The 22,277-nt window shown below is 36.0% G+C and overlaps 1 protein-coding gene across 2 annotated transcripts in view; it reads right to left on the reverse strand.

The window, feature by feature from the left end:
- The window catches only part of BBS9 (Bardet-Biedl syndrome 9), a 454,413-nt gene that overhangs the window by 331,960 nt on the left and 100,176 nt on the right, over positions 1-22,277 (reverse strand). For both annotated transcript variants that reach the window (XM_039251160.1, XM_039251161.1), the window contains exon 6: positions 9,456-9,630. In XM_039251160.1, the coding sequence (XP_039107091.1) occupies positions 9,456-9,630 (175 nt within the window). The remainder of the gene's footprint in view (positions 1-9,455; positions 9,631-22,277) is intronic.

Consider the following 22,277-nt stretch of genomic DNA (forward strand, 5'->3'; position numbering starts at 1 on the left):
CGCTCTCTCTCAAAAATAAACATAAAAAATTTTTAATTGCTTTTTTCTTGGTTTTAAAAACTGTAAAATTTAAGATTGAATTCTTCTTGAATGACACTGTGACATGAGACTATGTAAACCTGTCATGATAATGAAATTATAACCATGTCCTAAAATTCAATATTGGGTAAAGAGATCTGCCAATGACAAAGCATTTCCATTGGAATTTTACATGACGAACAACATAGCTAAGAAAGATCCGACACCAAAACTTCACAAAAAAAAAAAAAAAAACATAAATATTGCAAAGCAGCCAGATGTAGTAGAAACTGTTAATAGATGTTCTATGGAACCCAACAGACCAGAGTTTAATCCCCAGCTAAGCCACCTACTAGTTGGCAAATTAATTACTCCATGTCATATCTTCTTCCATCTATAAAATGGAAATAGGGGCGCCTGGGTGGCTTAGTCGGTTAAGCGTCCGACTTTCGCTTAAGTCATGATCTCATGGTTCGTGGGTTCGAGCCCCGCGTCGGGCTCTGTGCTGACTGCCAGCTCAGAGCCTGGAGCCTGTTTCAGTCTGTGACTCCCTCTCTCTCTGACCCTCCCCTGCTCACGCTCTCTCTCTCTCTCTAGAAATAAATAAAAAAAAAACCTTAAAAAAAAAATAAAATGGCAATAAAAATCTCTAATTCAAACATGGCTAAAAGAATTTAAAAATAGCTTAGTGCCTAGTACAGTAACTGGCATATATTAGGTGCCCAACAGATTGACAGACAAATACAGATTTACACATATATAGAGATCAATCACCTAGTAGTTTATGTGGTATGTAGTAAGTTCTTAATAGGGGGCATTATAAACATTATGACTTTCTATAAGTATTTTATAGGTTTTATTTCATTAGTAATATTTGGCTCAAATCATTCTTAAAAACAATTTATACAGGGCGCCTGGGTGGCTCAGCCGGTTAAAGCATCAGACTCTTGATTTCTGCTCAGATCATGATCTCACAGTTCATAAGTTGGAACCCAACATTGGTCTCTGTACTGATAGCATGGAGCCTCCTCGGGAATCTCTCTCTCCCCTCTCTCTCTGCCCCCTACCTCACTCACTCTCTTTCTCTCAAAAATAAATAAACTTTAAAAAAAATTATAAATATCATTCAATCTAGAAATGATTAATTTAGCCAATAAAATTTAAATTCCCTTATTTCCCAATATTTAATGGTATACTGTTAAAGCAATAATCCTGCTGTAAATGCAGAAAGTTTAGGCTCACAAATTCCCTTCTTTCCTATGAATCAAAAGTCTTGCATTGTTCTTCCACAGCTAAGAGGAAAGTCAGTAGATATATTCAAACATCTCATACTGTCTAAGAGAAAGATATCTGAAAGTGTAAAACTCAGGGAACTGAATGAACAAAAGCAATGTGGAATACCTAAATAAACATTGAAATGTACACTGGTATTCAAATGTCATATACCAACTCTTAAACTATCTTAATCTTTCATAAAGAAAAAAAGCCTTTACTTGCAGTTGTCAGACATCTCATACTGTCTAAGAGAAAGATATCTGAAAGTGCAAAACTCAGGGACCTGAATGAACAAAAGCAATGTGGAATACCTAAATAAGCATTGAAATGTACACTGGTATTCAAATGTCATATACCAACTCTTAAACTATCTTAATCTTTCATAAAGAAAAAAAGCCTTTACTTGCAGTTGGATGCAAAATGACTATGAATTAAGACAGACCTTGCAAGGTATGCATGAACATCAGTCCTATGATTAATATGAAAGCTTAATATATATGAATTTTATCAATTCAGTAGTGATCCAATACATCTAATATATCTAAGCTCTGACAAAGAAATAAAACTAGTATATGGTCTGCATCCATCAAGACCTCCCAAGTAGTTGTAGAGACTCATATACAACTATGTGTGCCCTGTGCTAATTGTGCTAACAATTCAGAGTGCCCTGCGCTAATAATAGAAGGCATATACATAGTAGCATGGGAACAATGGCAGACACAAGTAATTGGAATGGAGGAAATATGTATGTTTTTGATATAGGTTCAGGAAGAGAAAGCTAGATTTTAAAGAATGAGTGAAAACTCATTATGCTGGTAAAGAGGTAAAGGCATTATGGCAAAGCCAATAGCACATGAAAAGGCATGCAGTAAAAGAGACATGAAAAGCCACAACTGGAGTTTAGGAGAGATGCATGGCAGGGAGGAATGAGTCATGGGAAACGAGACCAAAAAAAAAGGTAGGAGGGTAAAGATCGCAGCCTTGTAAAACCATGCTAAGAAATTCCATGGGCAGCTGCAGGAAATATCTCCATACCATTTGAGAATGACCTACAAAATCCCTAAGTCTCCAACATGCCAAATAATTAGACCTCAATTCCAACCTTCGTATGGGATTGTTTTACTCTTCCCAGTTCACGGTATCAGAAATAGTATGCACTGGTGACTAAAATATCAACCTAGACCTGGGCCTGCTATGGATCCAACTTCAGGCAATTAATTACATAGGCGGTTCATTTCCTGCACACACCAACCTACTAAAGGATGATATGGATATTAATGAGATTGTTATAAAAATCCAAAGCTTTTGAGCTGTTTGAAGCTTCTTAGAGAACTACAAAGCATTATTATTTCATCCAGGAATAAGTGAGCCCCTAAAGTGGGCTCATTAACATCAAACAGCAGGCAGAGACACAGCCAAAATTGACTCCTGATTTCCAAATCCAGACCATTTCTCTTCCTGGAAGACAACTCACAAGAGCATTTTATTACTAAACGTAATTGACAGTAAATTTAGAGGATGACAAACTTACAATACCATCTATTTTATAGTTCTTCCTTAAATCCTCTTTCTGTGACCAATAATGTACATAGAAACCTATTTCCAAAACCAAACAATTCCAGGCAGACTGGGAAATTCTGAAATAAAGAAAACACTTGGTGGAGTTCTATTGCTAATTTTTTTCAAATTTTTTTTTTTTATTTATTTCTAGGAGAGAGACAGAGAGAGAGACAGCGTGAGCAGGGGACTGTCAGAGAGAGAGGGAGTCAGAGACTGAAACAGGCTCCAGGCTCTGAGCTGGCAGTCAGCACAGAGCCCGACACAGGGCTCAAACCCACCAACCGTGAGATCATGACGTAAGCGAAAGTCGGACGCTTAACCAACTAAGCCACCCAGGCGTCCCTGTTAATTTTTTGAGGAACCTCCACACTGTTTTCCAGAGGGGCTCTACCAGTTTACATTCCCACCAACAGTGAAGGAGGGTGCCCGTTTCTCCACATCCTTGCCAGCATCTCGTGTTCTCTGATTTGCTCATTTTAGCCACTCTGACTGGTGTGACGTGGTATCTCAGTGTCGTTTTGATTTGTATTTCCCTGATGAGTAGGGAGAAGAAGGGGAGAAATAGTGGGGGAAAGGGGGAGAGACAAACCATGAGAGACTCTTGAATGCTGACAAAAACTGAGGATTGATGGATGTGGGGGGGAGGGGGGATGGGCACGGAGAGGGGAACTTGTGTGGATGAGCACTGGGTGTTATATGGAAATCAACTTGACAATAAACTATTTGTAAAAAAAAAAAAAAGAAAAAGAAAACACTTGGTGGTCTTTTTTTTCTTACCACTTGAATGTTCAGTGATAGAAGCTAAAGAATAAATTCCCTTGTTAAGACTGCTGAAAGAATAATCAGGCCCAGTGTAATAAGATCTCACGAAAGAGTGTGTCATATGTGTTTCTCAACAGAATGGTACTAATCACAAATACAGCAAGTCCAGGTGAATGGTAGCACTTTTGGACCCAAGAGCCACAAAGGCTTAACAGGCCCTGTGAAGCACCAATGACAAACTCAACCATATAATTTAGTGTTCTTCCATATCACATCATAAAAACCAGCAGCAAGTAACTAAAATAGGGATTGAGATGTCACAGAATACAAAAGTAAACCCTCCAAAATCACTTATTCTCAAATGAAACATACACCTCAAAGGTACCAGGAGATTTTGGAAACTTGATATTTAACCCAGAGAACTCTACTAGAAGTGGAAGCTCCAGATACAAAGCATGACTAAGTTCATTATAAGTAGAGCTAAAACATTCTTAGTTATGCCAGGAAGGATCGTTTTCATTGAAAGATACCAGCAACAAAATAGAAGCTTTCCTTATAATTTTTCACTCCTCCATCAAGATCCTGTTAAACATCTACGTTTGGCAAGGTACAATGCTAGGCATTACAGGAGTTACAAAATCCCTGCCATCAGCCCTGTCAATGAGAACAAGCAAATATGTAATATCAGTTAAAGTGTGAATAGTACTTGTAGAAGAAGCAGAAAAACTACTCTGTGAATTAAGGAGGTGTTACTTCCGGCTAGATCGAGAAAGAACTGAAGGAGAGCAGGGAGGCTTACAGAGATCATTTTCATATACAGAGAAGAAAGGAAAAACTTCTGATAGAACAAAGCATGAGCGAAAGAGGAGAGAGATAAAAGCCCTAAACATATCTGGAAAACAAACATTTCAATTTGGCCAGAGCCTAAGGCTAGTGAAGAATACAATATTCTTTCTAAAATATTGTCAATTAAACTCTACAAATACATCTTAAAACCCTATGTAAAGCCTCTCATCTACTTAGCAATGTACTAGGTACATGTCGGGGTGGGGGGAAGATGTGCAACAAAGAGGAGAGAAAATAAAGCTCATGACAAGTATACTGCTTCAGGGAACCTCCCTCCACTGAACTCTTATTGAGAGATTCCACCTTTAGGCCTCCTCAGTATCCTATGCACAGCTCACTCAAGCCTCTATCACAGTGAACTCAAACAGTTGGCTGACTTGCCACCTGCCACACTTGCTTGCATACTGCTTGAAGACAAGAGACATATTAGGATGTAGCTACTTTTTCTCAGTTTGCTTCTGGGAGGTAGAATATTAATACTGATATTGAAATAAATCTAATAAAAATAAGGATGTAATTAAGTTAAACAGAGTACTGTATAATCTTTAAGCTTAAACAAGGTCTTCTTTGCACTGCTAATAATTCTGCTGAGACATTAAACATAAATATAAAAAAAAAAAGAGACATATTTGCTGAATGAATAATTGAATAAATGAACTAACTTATTCAGTCAGTGAATGGATGTTTAAGACAGGTTCTGCGCTCAGGAATCTGATAACACAAGACATACCCTGGAATATTTCAGCAGAATACAAGAAGGCGATATATGGTATTTGGCAAAAATCAGTGTTTTAGGCAATAATATCAAGGAGGTGAAAAAAAGGAGGATAGTTAACTTTAAAAGTCACCTCCAGGGGCGTCTGGGTGGCTTAGTCGGTTAAGCGTCCGACTTTCGCTTAGGTCATGATCTCGCAGTTTGTGGGTTCGAGCCCCGCGTCAGGCTCTGTGTTGACTGCCAGCTCAGAGCCTGGAGCCTGTTTCAGTCTGTGACTCCCTCTCTCTCTGACCCTCCCCTGCTCACGCTGTCTCTCTCTCTCCTAGAAATAAATAAAACATTAAAAAAAAAAAATTTTAAAAAGTCACCTCCAAATCTGAATGTTCACATTAATAAAGGTAAAATGCAACCAGATCATAAAGATCACTGAATGTCAATATATGAAGCTTTCAATTTTTTAAGGGGCAACAAAAAATAATCTTAAGGAGGTGTTTTCAAAGGATAAATATGAGAAGGATCCTTCAAAGTCTAGATTAGAAGAAAACCAGAAATCCAAGTAAGGAAATAAAGGCCTGAATGCGAATGGAAATGCGAAGAAATGGCTGAATACAAGGGAAAAAAGTAGAAACATGAGGATTTACTGACTAAGTAACTCTGACGAGTAAAGGAAAGAAAAAGAGAATAAAAGATAATCCAAACTTTAGACAATAAGAGAATGGTTGTACCTAAGCCCCTTCCACTCCCCTAAAAAGGCAAACAATTCTCTCACTTCAAAAGAAAATCAATGCTCAAAGTGTGTATCTGAATTAGAATTACTTAGAGTATGTGTTTGCAATGATGATTTCTGGGTCTTATCCCCAAAACTACTAAATCAAAATCTAGTGTACTTGTAATTGGGAATCTGCAAGTGTGCATTTTATAACGGACTGCCGACGTGATCCTTATGCAGACTAATATTTGAGATTCACAGCCTTCATTATTCCTATCTGACTATAATTGAGCTTGTTTTAAAGTAATTAAATATCACTATCAAAAGTGAAAACAAATTATGTCTTATAAGCCTTTTATATTAACTGATTACATTGGCTATTAACTGATTATAAATAGAAGAAGCCTCTAAAGAACAAACCTACAGTTTTCATGCTTCCTCCAATCCTAAATTGCACCAGTGATTATCATTTAATTTAATCTATTAAACTTGAAAGTACATATAAATGTAATATACTATTTAACATTATAAACCCTCTTAATTGTCATCATTTCACAATAATCACATATCCCATGCATTTTTACCATTACAAAAGATCCACATAATGGCTAAGATGTGCATTTTTCAGCCTAAATGGGGATGGATTTAATAGACTGGTATGTTGGTAAATTACCACAGTTCAAAGAGAGCGAGCTTCTTTGAGATTAAACTTACACTTTAAGGAAACCTACACATTGCTTCCTCATCCAGTCACTCCTGGAGTTATTACCAAATTAATTCCTAGGCACATATTTCAAAGACTAAGTCATGGAGCATTCAAATCTTTCTATTGTGACCCCAGCCTAGCACTGCCAGTATCCCTACTTGGCAGGAGTTGAGGTACAGAACTGGGTGGAAAGCTGAAAAGCAGATCTCCTCAATATTGCTTAAGCTCTGGCAGGCCTGAATGAATTACACAGATATTTTTCTCAACCTCTCAAAATAAGTATATTTTATTTCTTACCAGTAGCAATGCCACAATTCATTCGTCCCCTTTGGATAAGAGCCATAGGAGTTAAAGAAGGAATATAGTATAATGACACACTACCTCCATTAACTTCTGTTTAGTCACAAACATTTGCTTATGTTCAGAGTTTTGAATCTAAGAAACCTTGACAATAATTCACAAAAAGTAGATTGCCACTTATGAAGGGGATACTGCATTAACTTGCTATTTGCACAATATTGAAACATGAAGACAAAAATTTATAGCTGTTGCCTGGTGAATTTATATTTTCTTCCTTCCTTGGGAAAAATCATGCAACCAAAAATAATAAAATGAAAACCTATAATGAAGTGTTGCTTAGATGTTAAGTTCTAAACGTTGCCATCAGTAAGATAACAACAATAAAGTTACTGGAGATACCATAATCCTCCAAGTCTATTTCTTTTCCCAGCATGAATTTATACTTTCTTTTCCCTATTCTCCCTTCCAACAAAAAACAAACCCTCCAAAAACTGAAAATCTTAAATTTTACTGAAATTTAGCTGGGAGGTCTCTCTCAAACACAATTCCCCAAAATCAATAAGAATTTCTAGCAAAAAGTACCAATGGCTTTCATTGAGTCATTTTTGTACTTAATTTCTACTATGATTTGTTCTTTTAAAAATATTCATAATAACACTTGTATTTCATGCCAGTATTCTCCCTGTGTCACATATTTTTTTATAAAAATCATCCCATATATGCATCTTTGTATCTGGCTTTTTTCACTCATACTGTACTTTATTATTTTTAATTCAGGGAACAGTCACAATAATTAATCAGCATTTTCTATGAGGTGGCAACTTGACATACATTCAAGCTTTTAACAAGTTTGTCAAAATAGCCATTATTCCCACAACTCATGGGCAATTAATCTTTGACAAAGAAAATAATGTTCAATGGGGAAAAGTCTCTTCAATAAATAGTGTTGGGAAAACTAGTGCAAAAGAAATTGGGTCACTTTCTTACATCATATACAAAAATAAATTCAAAATGGATTAAAGAACTAAATATGAGGACTGAGACCATAAAAATTCTAGAAGAGAACAAATGCAGTAACCTTTTTGACATCAGCTGTAGCAACTTCCTTCTAGATATGTCTCCTGAGGCAAAGGAAACAATAGCAAAAATAAATTATTCAGACTACATCAAACTAAAAAGTTTCTGCACAACAAAGGAAACGATCAACAAAACTAAAAGGCAACCTACAGAATGGATGAAGATATTTGCAAATGACATATCCAATAGGCTTAGTATCCAAAATATATAAAGAACTTATAAAACTCAAACTTCAAAAAACGAATAATCCAATTACAAAATGAACAGAAGATGTGAACAGACATTTCTCCACAGAAGACATATAGATGGGCCAACAGACACATTTAAAGATATTCATCATCACTTAACATCAGGGAAATGCAAATCAAAACCACAATGAAATATCACCTCACATCTATCAAAATGGCTAAAATCAACAACATAAGAAACAACAGGTGTTGGCAAGAATGTGGAGCAAAAGATACCCTCTTGCACTGTTGGTGGGAATGCAAACTGGTGCAGGCACTCTGGAAAACAGTATGGAGGTTTCTTAAAAAGTTTTAAAAAAATTATAAAGGTTAAAATAGAACTATGCTATGATTCAACAATCATATTACTAAAGTATACAAAGATACTAATGCAAAGGGATCCTATGTTTATAGCAGCATCATTTACAATAGCCAAGATACAAAAGCAGCCCAGGTGTTCATCTTCTGATGAATGGATAAAAAAGATACAGTATGTATATATGTATGTATGTATGTATGGTGTGTGTATGTATATATATACAGATGTACAATGGAATATTATTAAGCCATTAAAAAGAATGGAGCCTTGCCATTTGCAATGACATGGATGGAGCTAAAGAGTATAATGCTAAGTGAAATAAGTCAGGCAGAGAAAGACAAAATACCATATGACTTTACTCATATGTAGAATTTAAGAAACAAATGAGCAGAGGGGAAAAAAGAGAGAGACAAATCAAGAAACAGACTCTTAATTACAGAGAACAAATTGATGGTTACCAGAGGGGAGTGTGGTGAGGGGACAGGTTAAATAGGTGATGGGGATTATGGCATACACTTGTGATGAGCACTGGGTGATGCATGAATTGTTGAATCACTATACTGTATACCTGAAACTGATATAACATTGTATATTAACAACCTAGAATTAAAAAGAAAAACTTTAAAAGCCAGAAGAAATAGCCATTATTACCTCCTTTACAGCTAGGATAAGGACACTGACCATCAAATAGCTGCACGTAGCAAAATCAGGATTCCAGTCCAGGCTGGCTTCTCTCCAAATCCCTTCAATCTCTGCACTATACTGCCTTTCAAATATTTTACAACATGTAAATAATATCCTCTAAGTCATCACAATTACAGTTTTATTAAAGAAACTAGTCTCTTTTTTAAAATTCAGGCTTTTTGTAAAAAACGAAAATGATGAATCAGCAATATACACACCAAAAGTCATGATTCCAAAGATTCAACATCCAAACTTACTTGTAACTTTCCACTTGACGGCAGGAAGAGACAGTAATGAAGGAATCAGTACGAGAACTGTAAGCAAGAGGGCCAGGTAAAAGTGAACCAGGGAGAAATCTCCCAAAAGCATAGCTTTCCTGTTCAAACACCATCAGCATCCCATCCATAGACTGGATACAAATTAAATCTCGACCTAAAGAAAAATTAGAGGAAATAAGGTGACCTTTCTTTCTATAATGGTTTTCATTTATCACTATCCATCACAAATATGTCATAGTTAAGTTTTTCTTCGGGGTCAATACTAGCAGTTTAAATTTTAAATTACAAACTGATGAAGTTATCAGATTACTATGTATCAGTTTATATACATTTCCCAATTTTTAAATTATTCAGATGTCTATAATTTTAAATACACTTATTTTCATTTACCAGATGCTAAAATCTCTAGCTCAAGATACATAACCTCTCAGAACAATCATGACTCTTCGTAAGACATTTTTTCCAAAATCAGAAATATAACAAAAACTGTTCAGCAGAAGCTACTTCTCTTCTACACAGTATGTCAGTCTACTACTTTCAAATGACTTAGACATCAGTCAAACACAACAGACCAAATACACAGACATGTATTAGGCACTAGTATTACACAAATCACAGTATTAACCACTGCTGCGAATGAAAAATACTAATACTGAAAAATATCAATCACTGATTGAAGTGTTTTCTGCCCTAGAAACAGGCAGAACATCTATAAAATACATATCAAATAACTCAAAAAAGAGTAACAGTCTGGGCTTAGCATGGGCTCCAAGTTAGAGCAATTACTAGCTCTATACATCTGAAAAAGAGAAATGTCATAAGGTATTAGGAGTTATTAAATGAATTTAATATAGTTTGGTATTGCTCAGTCATTTGCAAAAAAGAACTTGTGCCAGAGACGGAGTTTCCTCTAATAGCCATTCTTTTGGTACCTGAATTATCACTAGACACATGGCCACACAGCACACAAGCCTACTTTTCCTATTTCAGATACAATCCTATTACAGATAGAATTATATGACTGTGTTCTCACCAGTGAGACAGGAGCAGAGGTAATATGTACAACATCCAGATAATGCCCCTAAAAGAACTGAGTATATACTCCCCCCGCCCACTCTTCCCAGCATGATGGTGGGGCTGGAATAGCTATCTTGGCCTCACAGAAGGAAGACACATATTGAAGATAACAGACCCCTCCCCTCCCCACTACAGCCCTGGACCACTTATTTCCAGGTGGTTAAATATGACAGAAATAAACATCTTTCTTATTTCTTATTTAAACCATTATTAATTTTGTATCTTTGTTTTAATGCAATCAAATGTCTATATTGTAAATAACACAGAACTTATCTGAACCTAAAGATCCATCAGCATTGCTGACTCTTAAAATATAGTTTCATTTCATTGGATCCTGGTACCAAAAAATAACCAGAACAGACAAAATAGAAGACATTGGAACAATTGGGGAAATTGGAATATGGCTGCATGTTAGAAAAAATTAGGAACTATTGTTTATTTTCTTTTTTTTTTTTTTTTTTTACAAATAGTTTATTGTCAAATTAGTTTCCACATAACACTCAGTGCTCATCCCCAAAGTGCCCTCCTCCATGCCCCTCCCCCCTTCCCCCACATCCATCAGTCCTCAGTTTTTGTCAGCATTCAAGAGTCTCTCATGGTTTGCCTCTCTCCCTTTCCCCCACCATTTCCGCCCTTCTTCTCCCCCTCGTTCCTCCATCAAGTTCCTCCTAATCCTCCTATACGTGCAAACATATGATATTTGTCCTTCTCTGCCTGAACTATTATTTATTTTCTTAAGTGTGATTATGGTGGTGTGATTATGAAAGAGTATGCTCTTATTGGGAGATGTATGCTATAATATTTATGGGTGAAGTAGCACAAGATCTGTACCTTACTTTCAAGTGGTTCACTAGAAAACATCTGTGTTGTATACACAGACATTGACAACTGTTGACTCTAGACGATGAAAATATGGGTGTTCATGTTACTTTTTCTGGTATTCAAATTTTTTCACAATAAAAGTATAGGCAAACAAAGTACAGCATTTAAATATATACCTTTTATATATAAGTGCACTTTCCTAACTATCAGGGAGGGAACTGAGCATTAGTGAATTGAGTAGGACCGGGGAGGAGAACAATAAATTTAATCTTAATAAGTCAAGAATCAGAGAGATGTACCTAATACATGTCTGTGAAATCCTATGGCTTTTATGAATCAAAGAGACAAAAGAAATCCAATCAATGAAAACTTTATGCAATGATTCTGACCTTTGATGGAGAATATTACTGTAACCAAAATGTATTCTTGACATCTGTATTATTAAAGAATATGAAGTCAGAGTATGCATATTTCCAAGTAGAAGTGCCAACAAAATTTGAATTCATTTCAGTATGCTGAATGTCACTGAACTACAAGTCGTCAGACTCAAGTGGTCCTCATAATGTGCGTTCCAAGACCACCAGCATCAGCATCATCTTGGAAATGCAAATTCTAGGGCTCCTCTCTAGATTTACTAAATCAGGAACTCTAGTGTTAAGGTCCAGCAATTCTACATTTTACCAAGCCCTAGACACTATCTGATATATGCTAAAGTTTGACAACCACTGCCTTAGCATGGTAAAACAAAGACCTAGAGCTTGAGAAAAACTTGAGCCCCAGAGAAAACTTGGCTCCTTAGCATGGTACTCTATGAAGTCTTATTCCCTAAAATTCTAGGAATATAGAAGAAAGTACTTATACTGCAATGTCCACATGGGCTACCTCTAGAGTCAAATAATCTGGGTATTGAATCTAGCTCCACAAATTATTAGCTGTGGGCTTGAGCTCAGGTTTCCCAATTTGCAAGATGACATACCTACCTTAGTCAGCTATTGTGAGAATTAAATAATGTATGGAAACTAAATCCAGCAGGTGGCAAATACTCCATCACATTACTTTACAAGTATTTTCTAAGTCTCATACTACATGTTGGATTAATGTTTAACCACCTACGGATTCCCACCTACATCATAATGGTGTACACTTCCTTGATTTTGCTTATATTATGACCTTTCCAAAAAATCTCATACATTTATCCTCCTGGTCTAATGAACATTTGCTGGCAGCTTCTTGGTCATCTATTCTTCTCTCCTCTTATCTCTAGACATGAGATATGAAGGAGACTGACTATATTCTAAGCTTGACAGTAGACCCTGACTTATCTAAACCAATTAGTATCTCACTAATCACAGTGATTGGTTCAGGAATATGTATAATTTACAGCTGAAATTAACTCTCTAGGTTTAGCTAGAACTAAAGAAAAGTGTACTCTTCCCCCTGGGGCATATGTGAGAAAGATAAGATCTCAAATCACAGAGGTCATTTGGCTTTTGAAAAGGAACAATTAATGGGGCGCCTGGGTGGCTTAGTCGGTTAAGCGTCCGACTTTCGCTTAGGTCATGATCTCGCGGTTCGTGGGTTCGGGCCCCGCGTCAGGCTCTGTGCTGACTGCCAGCTCAGAGCCTGGAGCCTGTTTCAGTCTGTGACTCCCTCTCTCTCTGACCCTCCCCTGCTCACGCTGTCTCTCTCTCTCCTAGAAATAAATAAAACATTAAAAAAAAAAAATTTAGAAAAGGAACAATTAAGAGAGGGCCATGGAAGACAATGTTTGAGCCACAGCATCAGGCCTCACTTGGAGCCAAATCTACCTGGAGACTTTGCAGGCAATAAATTCCCATAAATATTGAAGCCACTTTGAGCCACTCTGTTCCTGAATCAAGTCAATCAACCCATTTGTCCTCTGATAGACATCACAACCTTAGGCTCATCTCTCCCCCTCAACCACCCTTCCATGTGTGATCCCATCCTCACCTCTTTGTTACAGCTAATCATCGGTTGAAATGATCTGTTTTTGTGTTTCTTGTTCACCCTAGACTAAACTCAAAGTCAGGAACCATGTCTTACTCATCTTTGTAAATCCAACAGCTATAAAATGCCTGGCACATAAGAGATGCACTAATAAATTTAAACTGAAGTAAGCTAGGCAAAATAATTTATTCATCTAAAGCTCAGATTGGCTGAGATTTTATTCTATGTGTTTCACATACTACACTTGAAGTATGTGAAAAATGCTTTCTTTATTACAATCCTGGCTGCTGATGTTCAGAAAAATGTAGGGATCAATCCAAAACATTACTCAAAAATAAATAAATAAATAAATCCTTCAAATCACTGCTTTGGAAGCCACCTCAGAATACATACCAAAGGCTCCCCTTACAGATTATGGGAACAGAAAGAACAGTCCAGAGAAGCCATGAAAGTTTTGTAGTGCTGATAGAACACAGCCAACAGGAAGCCTTCATAAAAGCGATAGGATTTCAGGAGCTATTTAAATGACCTAGCCCTGAACTGTACTCAAAGAGTCCTTACCACATGCTCAGTACTCTATTAGAAGCTGTAAGAAATACAGAACAACAGGAACAAAAATTACTATAGACATTTAATGAACACCTGTTCTATTTCTTCCTTTGTACTAAAACATATTAGCTATAATTTTTAATAACTAAAAGGTGAACAACAGTCCAATTTGACATAAGAAGATTGAAACCCACAGAGCTTAAATAATTTGCCTCATGCCAAAGAGTTAGAAAATGACTGAGCTAGGGCTCAAATCAAAATCTCACTCTGTTATATCTTACATGTTCCTCAGGAGGCTCCATTATACCACACTAGATCCTTTTTAAAATTTAACATAAGCTAACATATAGAATCTAAGTGATGTGAAACAAAGTACTACAGAATCAAAGAGCTTCATTACAGTGAACATCCTGAGAAAGATTTCATGAGGTAGGATATACCACTAGACTGAGAAGGATAGGTTTGATGAATAGCATTCAAAAGTATGAGTAGAGAAAGTTTTGGGGAGGGAAAAAGAACATACTAGAAGAAGATGCAGAGGCAATTAGGCTTGATCCAGTGCAACATAACAAGTTTTACCAACAGGGCATGAAACATAAATGCAAGCAGCAGATTGAAAACATGACAATATCTTAATAATGCTTCCTCAAAAGTGATGCCTTAACCATACAAAGAAAAATAAAATACCTTTTAAAGTTGAAATAATTAGGAAGGTTGGATATCTATCAGAACTTAAAATCTTGATGCTCATCCTATTGATCTTTAACCATAATGAAAGAAAACTAACCATCGTGATTTGAAATATTATTTGCAAGACCTGACAATAAGTTGAGAAACAACTTAGCAAAATCATTTTGAAAGGATATTAAAAATCATTATTTTTTCATTTTCAAAGGCAAAGAAAAATTTTATGTTTGTGGGGACAGGGAAGTGGAGGCACAAAAATTCTACTATGGCAGCCTCGCAAAATGGAACACATTAAATACTGTGTCTCATTTCCTGGTGTTAAAATATCATGTAGTCAAGCCTTTAACATGATACACAAACATGTTGAACTGACTGCTTAATTAACAGTTTTCTCCACTAAATTATGATCTATTCATTAAAATAGTGTATAGCACTGTGGGCATGCATGCATGTGTGCATGTGTGTCCCTGTGCTCAGAAGTTCTTTCTACTATGTGTGACCCAGAGCACTTTCCATCAGTCACTATTATAGCAACAAGGACCCTGTGGAGGGCAGAACTGAACACAATTTCCTCCATTTCTCTGCTGTCTTTTTCTTCCTGTGGAATCTACACAGCAGAGTAAGTGGAATGGCATACATGAAAGAAGACTACCATTACTCAGCATGCTACATGTTTTCTGAATCTCTCTGTGCTCATATTTCTTTTACACACTGAGTAAAAATACAAGTGAAGAAATGCAAACGTGACCTGTGGCCAAGCATATATTGCAGTTCAGTGTGCAGCTGTCAAAAATACTTGGTCTTTCTCCAAGCCTGAAAAACACATGAAAAACAGCTGTATAGGTAGTCAAAAAGGCAGACAGGAAACATCAAGAGACTGATACATAAGAACAGAAGAGTCCAACAGTCTGTGGAACTTCCGCTTGTTCCTTTTACACATGCACACACGGAAAAAATTTTTGTTGTTGTTGTTACAGAATAACTAAAACACTAACTCATTAATCTTTATTGCAAACCTAACTCAAAAATGATACAACATGCGTGCTATGAGCAAGGACATAAAAATGTTAAGAGTAGAATTTCAACAGATACTGACCTAAAAACAAATGGTGGATGGATTTCTAGAGCTTGGAGGATTTTAAATTCACCATTAAACATTATTTTTGTACTTTTTCATTCATATCATCATATAAATAAAACTACTATAGTTTTGAAATACATGATACTATTTGATTATGCTTAATAATTGGCAACTAAGTGAATGAAAGAATAGCTAGCTTCTTTCTTATTATTCTCTCCCTCATAATTTTTATTCGAGCATTCTAAAAGCAATTAGTGTCTGATAATAATGTAATACTCAAGTAGATTCTAAGTTTAAAACCTTAGTTATATATAAATAAATAAAATTTAAAGCCCTAACCAAACAGAGGAAATCAACAAATAGAACACATGTGTTGAGCTAAATAGCTAATATTTTTAAGTATGTACCAGGGAAAAATTACACAAATTCTCAACTATTATTCAAGAGTTTCCCCCAATAAATAACTTCATGAGACTAATTACTTTAAAACTCAAGAAAATAAAAGCTGAGTCTACATACTAACTCTTCCTATGAACTTGCCTTTTGACGTTTTAATGTGTCTCATTTTAATAGGTACTTTAATAGCCTTACAAAGACCACTAGTGTGTTCCACCAAGCTATTTATCACAATTTTCCCCTTAAACTGTGAACAAGTTTAATAACATATTATAAAGAAATTACAGCCATTCATTAAATTAGCATTATATGTGATGGTTTCAACATGAATGCAATGTTAGAGATTAAAAGAAGGCCCTAAACATTATATTATCACTTGCATAAGATACTGGGTGAATTACTTTGTCCAATGTAATGATCATTAAAGGTTTGATAACAATCACATTCATTGAACAAATTCGACATTCACTACACACCTAGTATATGCTAGGAGAGACACAGCTGCTACCCTCAGAAAGCTCGGTGAATATGGGAGTTAACCAGTTAAATATTACAATTATGTAAGGACAGAGGCATATTAGACTAAGTTAAAAGGCAATGCAGTTTGATTAACAGTGTCTGGGAGAATCAAGAAAAGCTTCAAAACGGAGATAACATTTGGGTCTTGCACGTTGAGAAAGTCTGCCACACCATCAGAGAAACAAAAGTAGAGGGCACACTGTACAGACACGTGGGTCATAAGAGAACGATGTTGGGAAAGGAGTGAGAACAGTGAACTCTGAGGGAAGGTATTAGGTGGAGGGAGACTGCTGATAAATACAGCAGGGATGCTCATCAGCACTGACGGCAAAGTCACAACCACAACTTGAGACCAGAGTTGCTGCATCCTTATTTTAGCACTGAAAGCTCTGCCAGTTTCCTCATTGTAAAGCAGTGGAATGAAAAGATTACATGATGCTGCTATAAGGATAAAATACAACAAAAATATATAGTACTTGATCCTGATAAGCATTCAATAAATGATAAGCAAGTAAGTAATATTATTGGATTGCCCTCTTCCTTACAGACCAAATTATGTAAAGGAAAAAAAAAAAAAACACCTTTAAGCTGAGGGGGAAAAAAAGTCCTTCAGAACAAAAAGGGGGAGAAGAAGGGGGGAAATGGTGGGGGAAAGGGAGAGAGGCAAACCATGAGAGACTCTTGAATGCTGACAAAAACTGAGGACTGATGGATNATGAGAGACTCTTGAATGCTGACAAAAACTGAGGACTGATGGATGTGGGGGGGAGGAGGGATGGGCATGGAGGAGGGCACTTGTGGGGATGAGCACTGGGTGTTATGTGGAAACTAATTTGACAATAAACTATTTGTAAAAATAAATAAATAAATAAATAAATAAATAAAAATAAACACACCCAAAAAATAAAATAAATAAATAAATAAATCTAAATAAATCAAAAAAAGGACAAATTTAATGTAAGAAGGAGTGCTCATACCATCAGAAATGTATCCTTTGTGTCAAAGCAAAGGGTCTTAAAACTTTAAGAACTATGGAAAATCTTTCAAACCTTAGGTCTGTGTGAACTTCTGGCTATTCAAGATGATTTTTTGCCTATTTTAAGTTTACTTTCCTCAAAACAGCAAATTCCCTAACATTAAAATCTCTAAAGAAATGTACTATGAATGTGCCAGAAAGCCCTATCTGGGAATGCACTGTCCCTGCCTTCACATCCTTCCCCCAACACACACATATCTATAATCTCTCCCCACCTCTCTTATTAATGTTTTATGCAGGATTACCCTGCGTGACATAAGAAAGACAAGACAGATAACGTCATAGAAACAAAACGCTTCTCAGCAGCATTCCTTTCTTCTCTCTCATAAAAAAAAAAACAAAAAAAACAAAAACAAAAAACAAAAAAAAACCTTAAAGAGTATGATGTTGGGGGTATAATATGTTTAAGTAACTAGTTTCAAATTCAGGTAGAGGTCTCAAGGTAATTTCTGTCATGACAGGAAATCAGAGAACCAAAATAAATACATACATACTAACAAACAGAACATTTTAAGTACCTCTTCATTTTGTACAAATATTCTTCCTTTGCAATATTATCCATCCCATAAAGCAATAACCCTAAAGCTAATAAACATTTGCTTTTTATATACTGTTAACTCTCTTAATCCTAAAATCATGAATGTATCCAAAGAGAGAACCAAAAAAACTATAGTCTATACTAGACTCACTCAAACCAATTAAATTAGGTTATAAAAAAATAACAAAAAGCAAGAAATTCCTAGCTGGGGTTCAGCTTCATCTAAACTCATAGAATTTTTTAAAAGTAAATCAAAATGAATTAGGGATAATGACAACAATAACTTTAAATTTCCTAAACTGTCAATTCTTATCACAAAGTTTGATGTGCCATTTAACCATTGTTTGGTCTAATGAATTTCCTTGGATTCTTCTAAAAGAAGCAGTTAAAATACCGTATCTTTAACAAAACTCATAAAAACGAATATACCAAGGCAATCATCTTAATATACAGATATTATCATGTTATCAACCCATTCAAAAACTTCAAGGGTATTCCAGTGTCTCCAGAAATAAGTATAAATTAATAAGTAAGAAATCCAAAGAAACTCTTTAATGCGTCTGCTAAATGAACTTTGACTACTCCTTCTCATCCAGTCCCAACCACCAAACACTTCAGGCATTTGCCTGCCCTAAATGTCTATGCATTTCTTAGTCTAGCTCAATTCATCTCAGGTGTCATTCCCCTCCTTAACCTCACAAAATCCTTCTACACATCCTCAATCTCCAGGACACAACCCCATCACTTTGAGGCCTTCTCCAATCCCCTCTAGGCATAAATAACCCAGTTTCCATCTATACTTAGCACATTCTGCATCTCTCACTATTAGTACTGACAATATTTTTCCTGGTGATATGGCAAAATTTGTCGTATCTTTCTCCCATATCCAACTTCGATAACTGTAAATCCTTGAAGGTATTTTGCTTTCATTATCTAGCTCACAGTATTGAGTTCAATCCCTTACATGTTGGGTCCCAAAACATCTGTTCAAGTCAACTAAACCATCATGAAATTAAAAAACCATGTCAGATTGTAGTACTAGGTACAAGGATGCCAATCATCCTCAAGTGGGCAAACATATTTAACTATATCACCATATTCACAAGAAAACACCTTAAGATCTGGCAGTATGCTTTATTGCCACATCTCCCCACCCCAAACAGTCCCTCTATTCCCCATACAGTAGAGTTCAATAGTTCAATAAATATTTAAATGAATAAATGAATGAATAGTGTCAAAGTAAAAATGGTATAGTAAAGACCATGAAATAATTAGATTTAATATGTGACACTTAATAAATGGAATTCTAGGAGCACCTGGGTGGCTCAGTCAGTTAGGCATCTGACTTTTGATTTTTGCTCAGGTCAAGATCTCACAGTTCATGGGATTGAGCCCCACATCAGGGTCTATGAAGACAGTGCGAAGCCTGGTTGGTATTCTCTCTCTCTCTCTCTCTCTCTCCTTCTCTCTGCTCCTCCCCCACTTGTACACTCCCCCTCTCTCAAAATAAATAAATATTTTAAAAAATAAAAATAAATAATAACAATAATAATAATTGGAATTCTAAAATTTTTAGTGTTTACTTATTTTGAGAGAGACATAGCATGAACAGAGTAGAGGCAGAGAGAGAGGGAGACACAGAATCTGAAGGAGGCTCCAGGCTCTGCGCTGTCAGCACAGAGCCTGACAAGGTGCTCAACCCACAAACCATGAGTTCATAACCTGAGCTGAAGTCAGATGCTTAACCAACTGAGCCATCTAGGTGCCCCAGAATTCTAAATTATTTTAGGCCTTAGTACTACAGTCAAGAATCAAAGTACTCATTGCATGCCCAACATTAGATATACGGAGAAATATTGAAGAAAGGGAAAAGGTTAACAATAACTTAACTCCTAAGAAAGAGAAACTCTAGGGGTGCCTGGGTGGTTCAGTAAGGCATCTGACTTGATTTCAGCTCAAGTCATCATGGTCTCATAGTTTGTGGGATTCTCTCTCCTTCTCTCTTTCTGCCCTTTCCCTGCTTGTGCACACATGCACATTCTCTCTAAATAAATAAACAAACACACTTTAAAATTTTTTTAAAAAGGAAACCTCTAATGGAAAGGCACAGGAAATAAAGGTGGAGTGTGAGAAGACCCCAAAAGGAAAATATGTAAATGAATGTGAAAAACACTCAACCAGAGAGTATTGCGGAAGCCCAGAGAGGATACCAAAGGTACAGAATGATCTTTAGATCCCATAGTATTTCATAAAACTCCAACTTCAAAAACACACAGATTAAACCCTAGAGCTTTAGTAATTGTTAGAACTCTGTGTACAAAGTCTTTTTCTGGGTAATATGAAACAAGGGATTATTACTAGAGGAAAAGTATCCCAAAAAAGGTTAGTGAATAGGATACTCTCTGGCTATTACCTATTCCCAGAGCAGGACTGTATATCATAAAGGAACAAATTGGAAAAAAGTACCAAATGCAGATTAAAGTATTAATATATAGTGGAAAGAGCAATGATTTTGAACAAAAAAAAATGATAAGGTTTTGAATCCTGGCTCTGACACAACCTAGATCTGTGGCTTTGGCTACTTGGCTTAATTCAGTCTATTTCTTCAAATGCAAAATAAGCCTTATCACAACCTCTATACCTCACTGGGTTGCTGTGAAGATTAAAAAGAACATATGCAAAATACCCAGTTTAGTATCTGGAACATGGTAGGAATCATGCCAATCTTAATCCCAAAATTTGCATGTTAAAAATAATAATAATAATAACTAACTTCCCTTAGTATCTACACTTGTCCGTATCTTAGATAGTTTAGCCATTTAGTCTCATTTCACAGATATAAAAGAGTAGAAAACATCTCAAGGGAAAGCTAGGGCAAAAGGTGACCAGGAAGCTGGAAATGGTTCAGTTCAGAAATTCCAATGTCTATTTGTGAAAGTACTTGCTAAAAGCAGTGATTCCAGGTCTTGAATTTCACTGATCATCATCAGTTGTCAACCTTGTGAACCATCCAGTCAGAAGATTTTTTTAAAAACAGAGACAATTATCATCATTTTTCTATTAAGACAATATAATTAATACAAGTAAGTAGGAAGTAGAAAATGAGAAAATGTTAGCACTACGTACAGCCCTTTAACTGAACAATTCTTTTAGTTTTATAAAAAATTTAGTACATTGGCTATTTTTCTCATTGCCTTAAAACCATTCAAAACTTTAACATGGGATAGCATTTGAGAACCACTATTTTATCCCAGCATTAACCACTCTTAAAGAACTTCCCACACTAGCACTTAAGAGCCGCTATTGTAAAGAACTCAGAAAAACAAGCACAGAAAGTTTTTTCCTTTACAAGAACAAAGGAAAAACTTGTTCCAAAACCTATTCCGGCCTAGGTGAGGAAACAAGCATTTTCCACAGACATTTTGGCTTTTTAGAATCTCACCACTATCAGGTTTCTGAAACCCATAAGTGAGGCAAAGGCTCCCTCTGCTGACAAGCAGAAAAGAATCTAATCCTATCAAAAGGCAAATGACTTTTAAAAAATCTTCCCAATGTTGACTGGATATCGCATGCTCTTACTATTTTTTATCAAAGACTAATTTTACTGTATGCCCTAAAACACTGGAATATAGCTCCATCTGATATGAACATCTGATAGGTAACATTCAGTATTTCAATAAATCTTTCTAAACCAGCTTTCAAATTTCTTGGTTTCTCCTCTATGCTCTAAAGGTTAACTGAGATATAATGCCATACAAAGAGGAAATTAAACAAAAAAAGCTAAAGAATTAAGGAGGGTTTCAAGAGGTTATATAGAACAAAGGTAGCATTCTATGAATTCATTGATGACCTCTCATAAAAATCTCATTAAATTAACAGGAGCAAATTAAAAACCTCAAAATCAACAATGATAGCAGTTTACAAGTGCTGGCACATAGATTATTAGCATATCCAACTCTAGCAACTATTCTGTAACTTGGAACAGTCAAAAGCTATCCTTCTCCTATGACTGGACAGACCAAAGGCTCAGGAAAGTTCAATGATTTGTTAGGGATACACAGCTGAGAAGCAGCAGGGCAGGAACACAACCCTGTAAATCTAATTTCTAGTCTTTTCCCTCCAACTGAA

Source organism: Hyaena hyaena, unplaced genomic scaffold (assembly GCF_003009895.1).
Source record: "Hyaena hyaena isolate Hyena2069 unplaced genomic scaffold, ASM300989v1 scaffold_387, whole genome shotgun sequence".
NCBI classification, from domain to species: domain Eukaryota; kingdom Metazoa; phylum Chordata; class Mammalia; order Carnivora; family Hyaenidae; genus Hyaena; species Hyaena hyaena.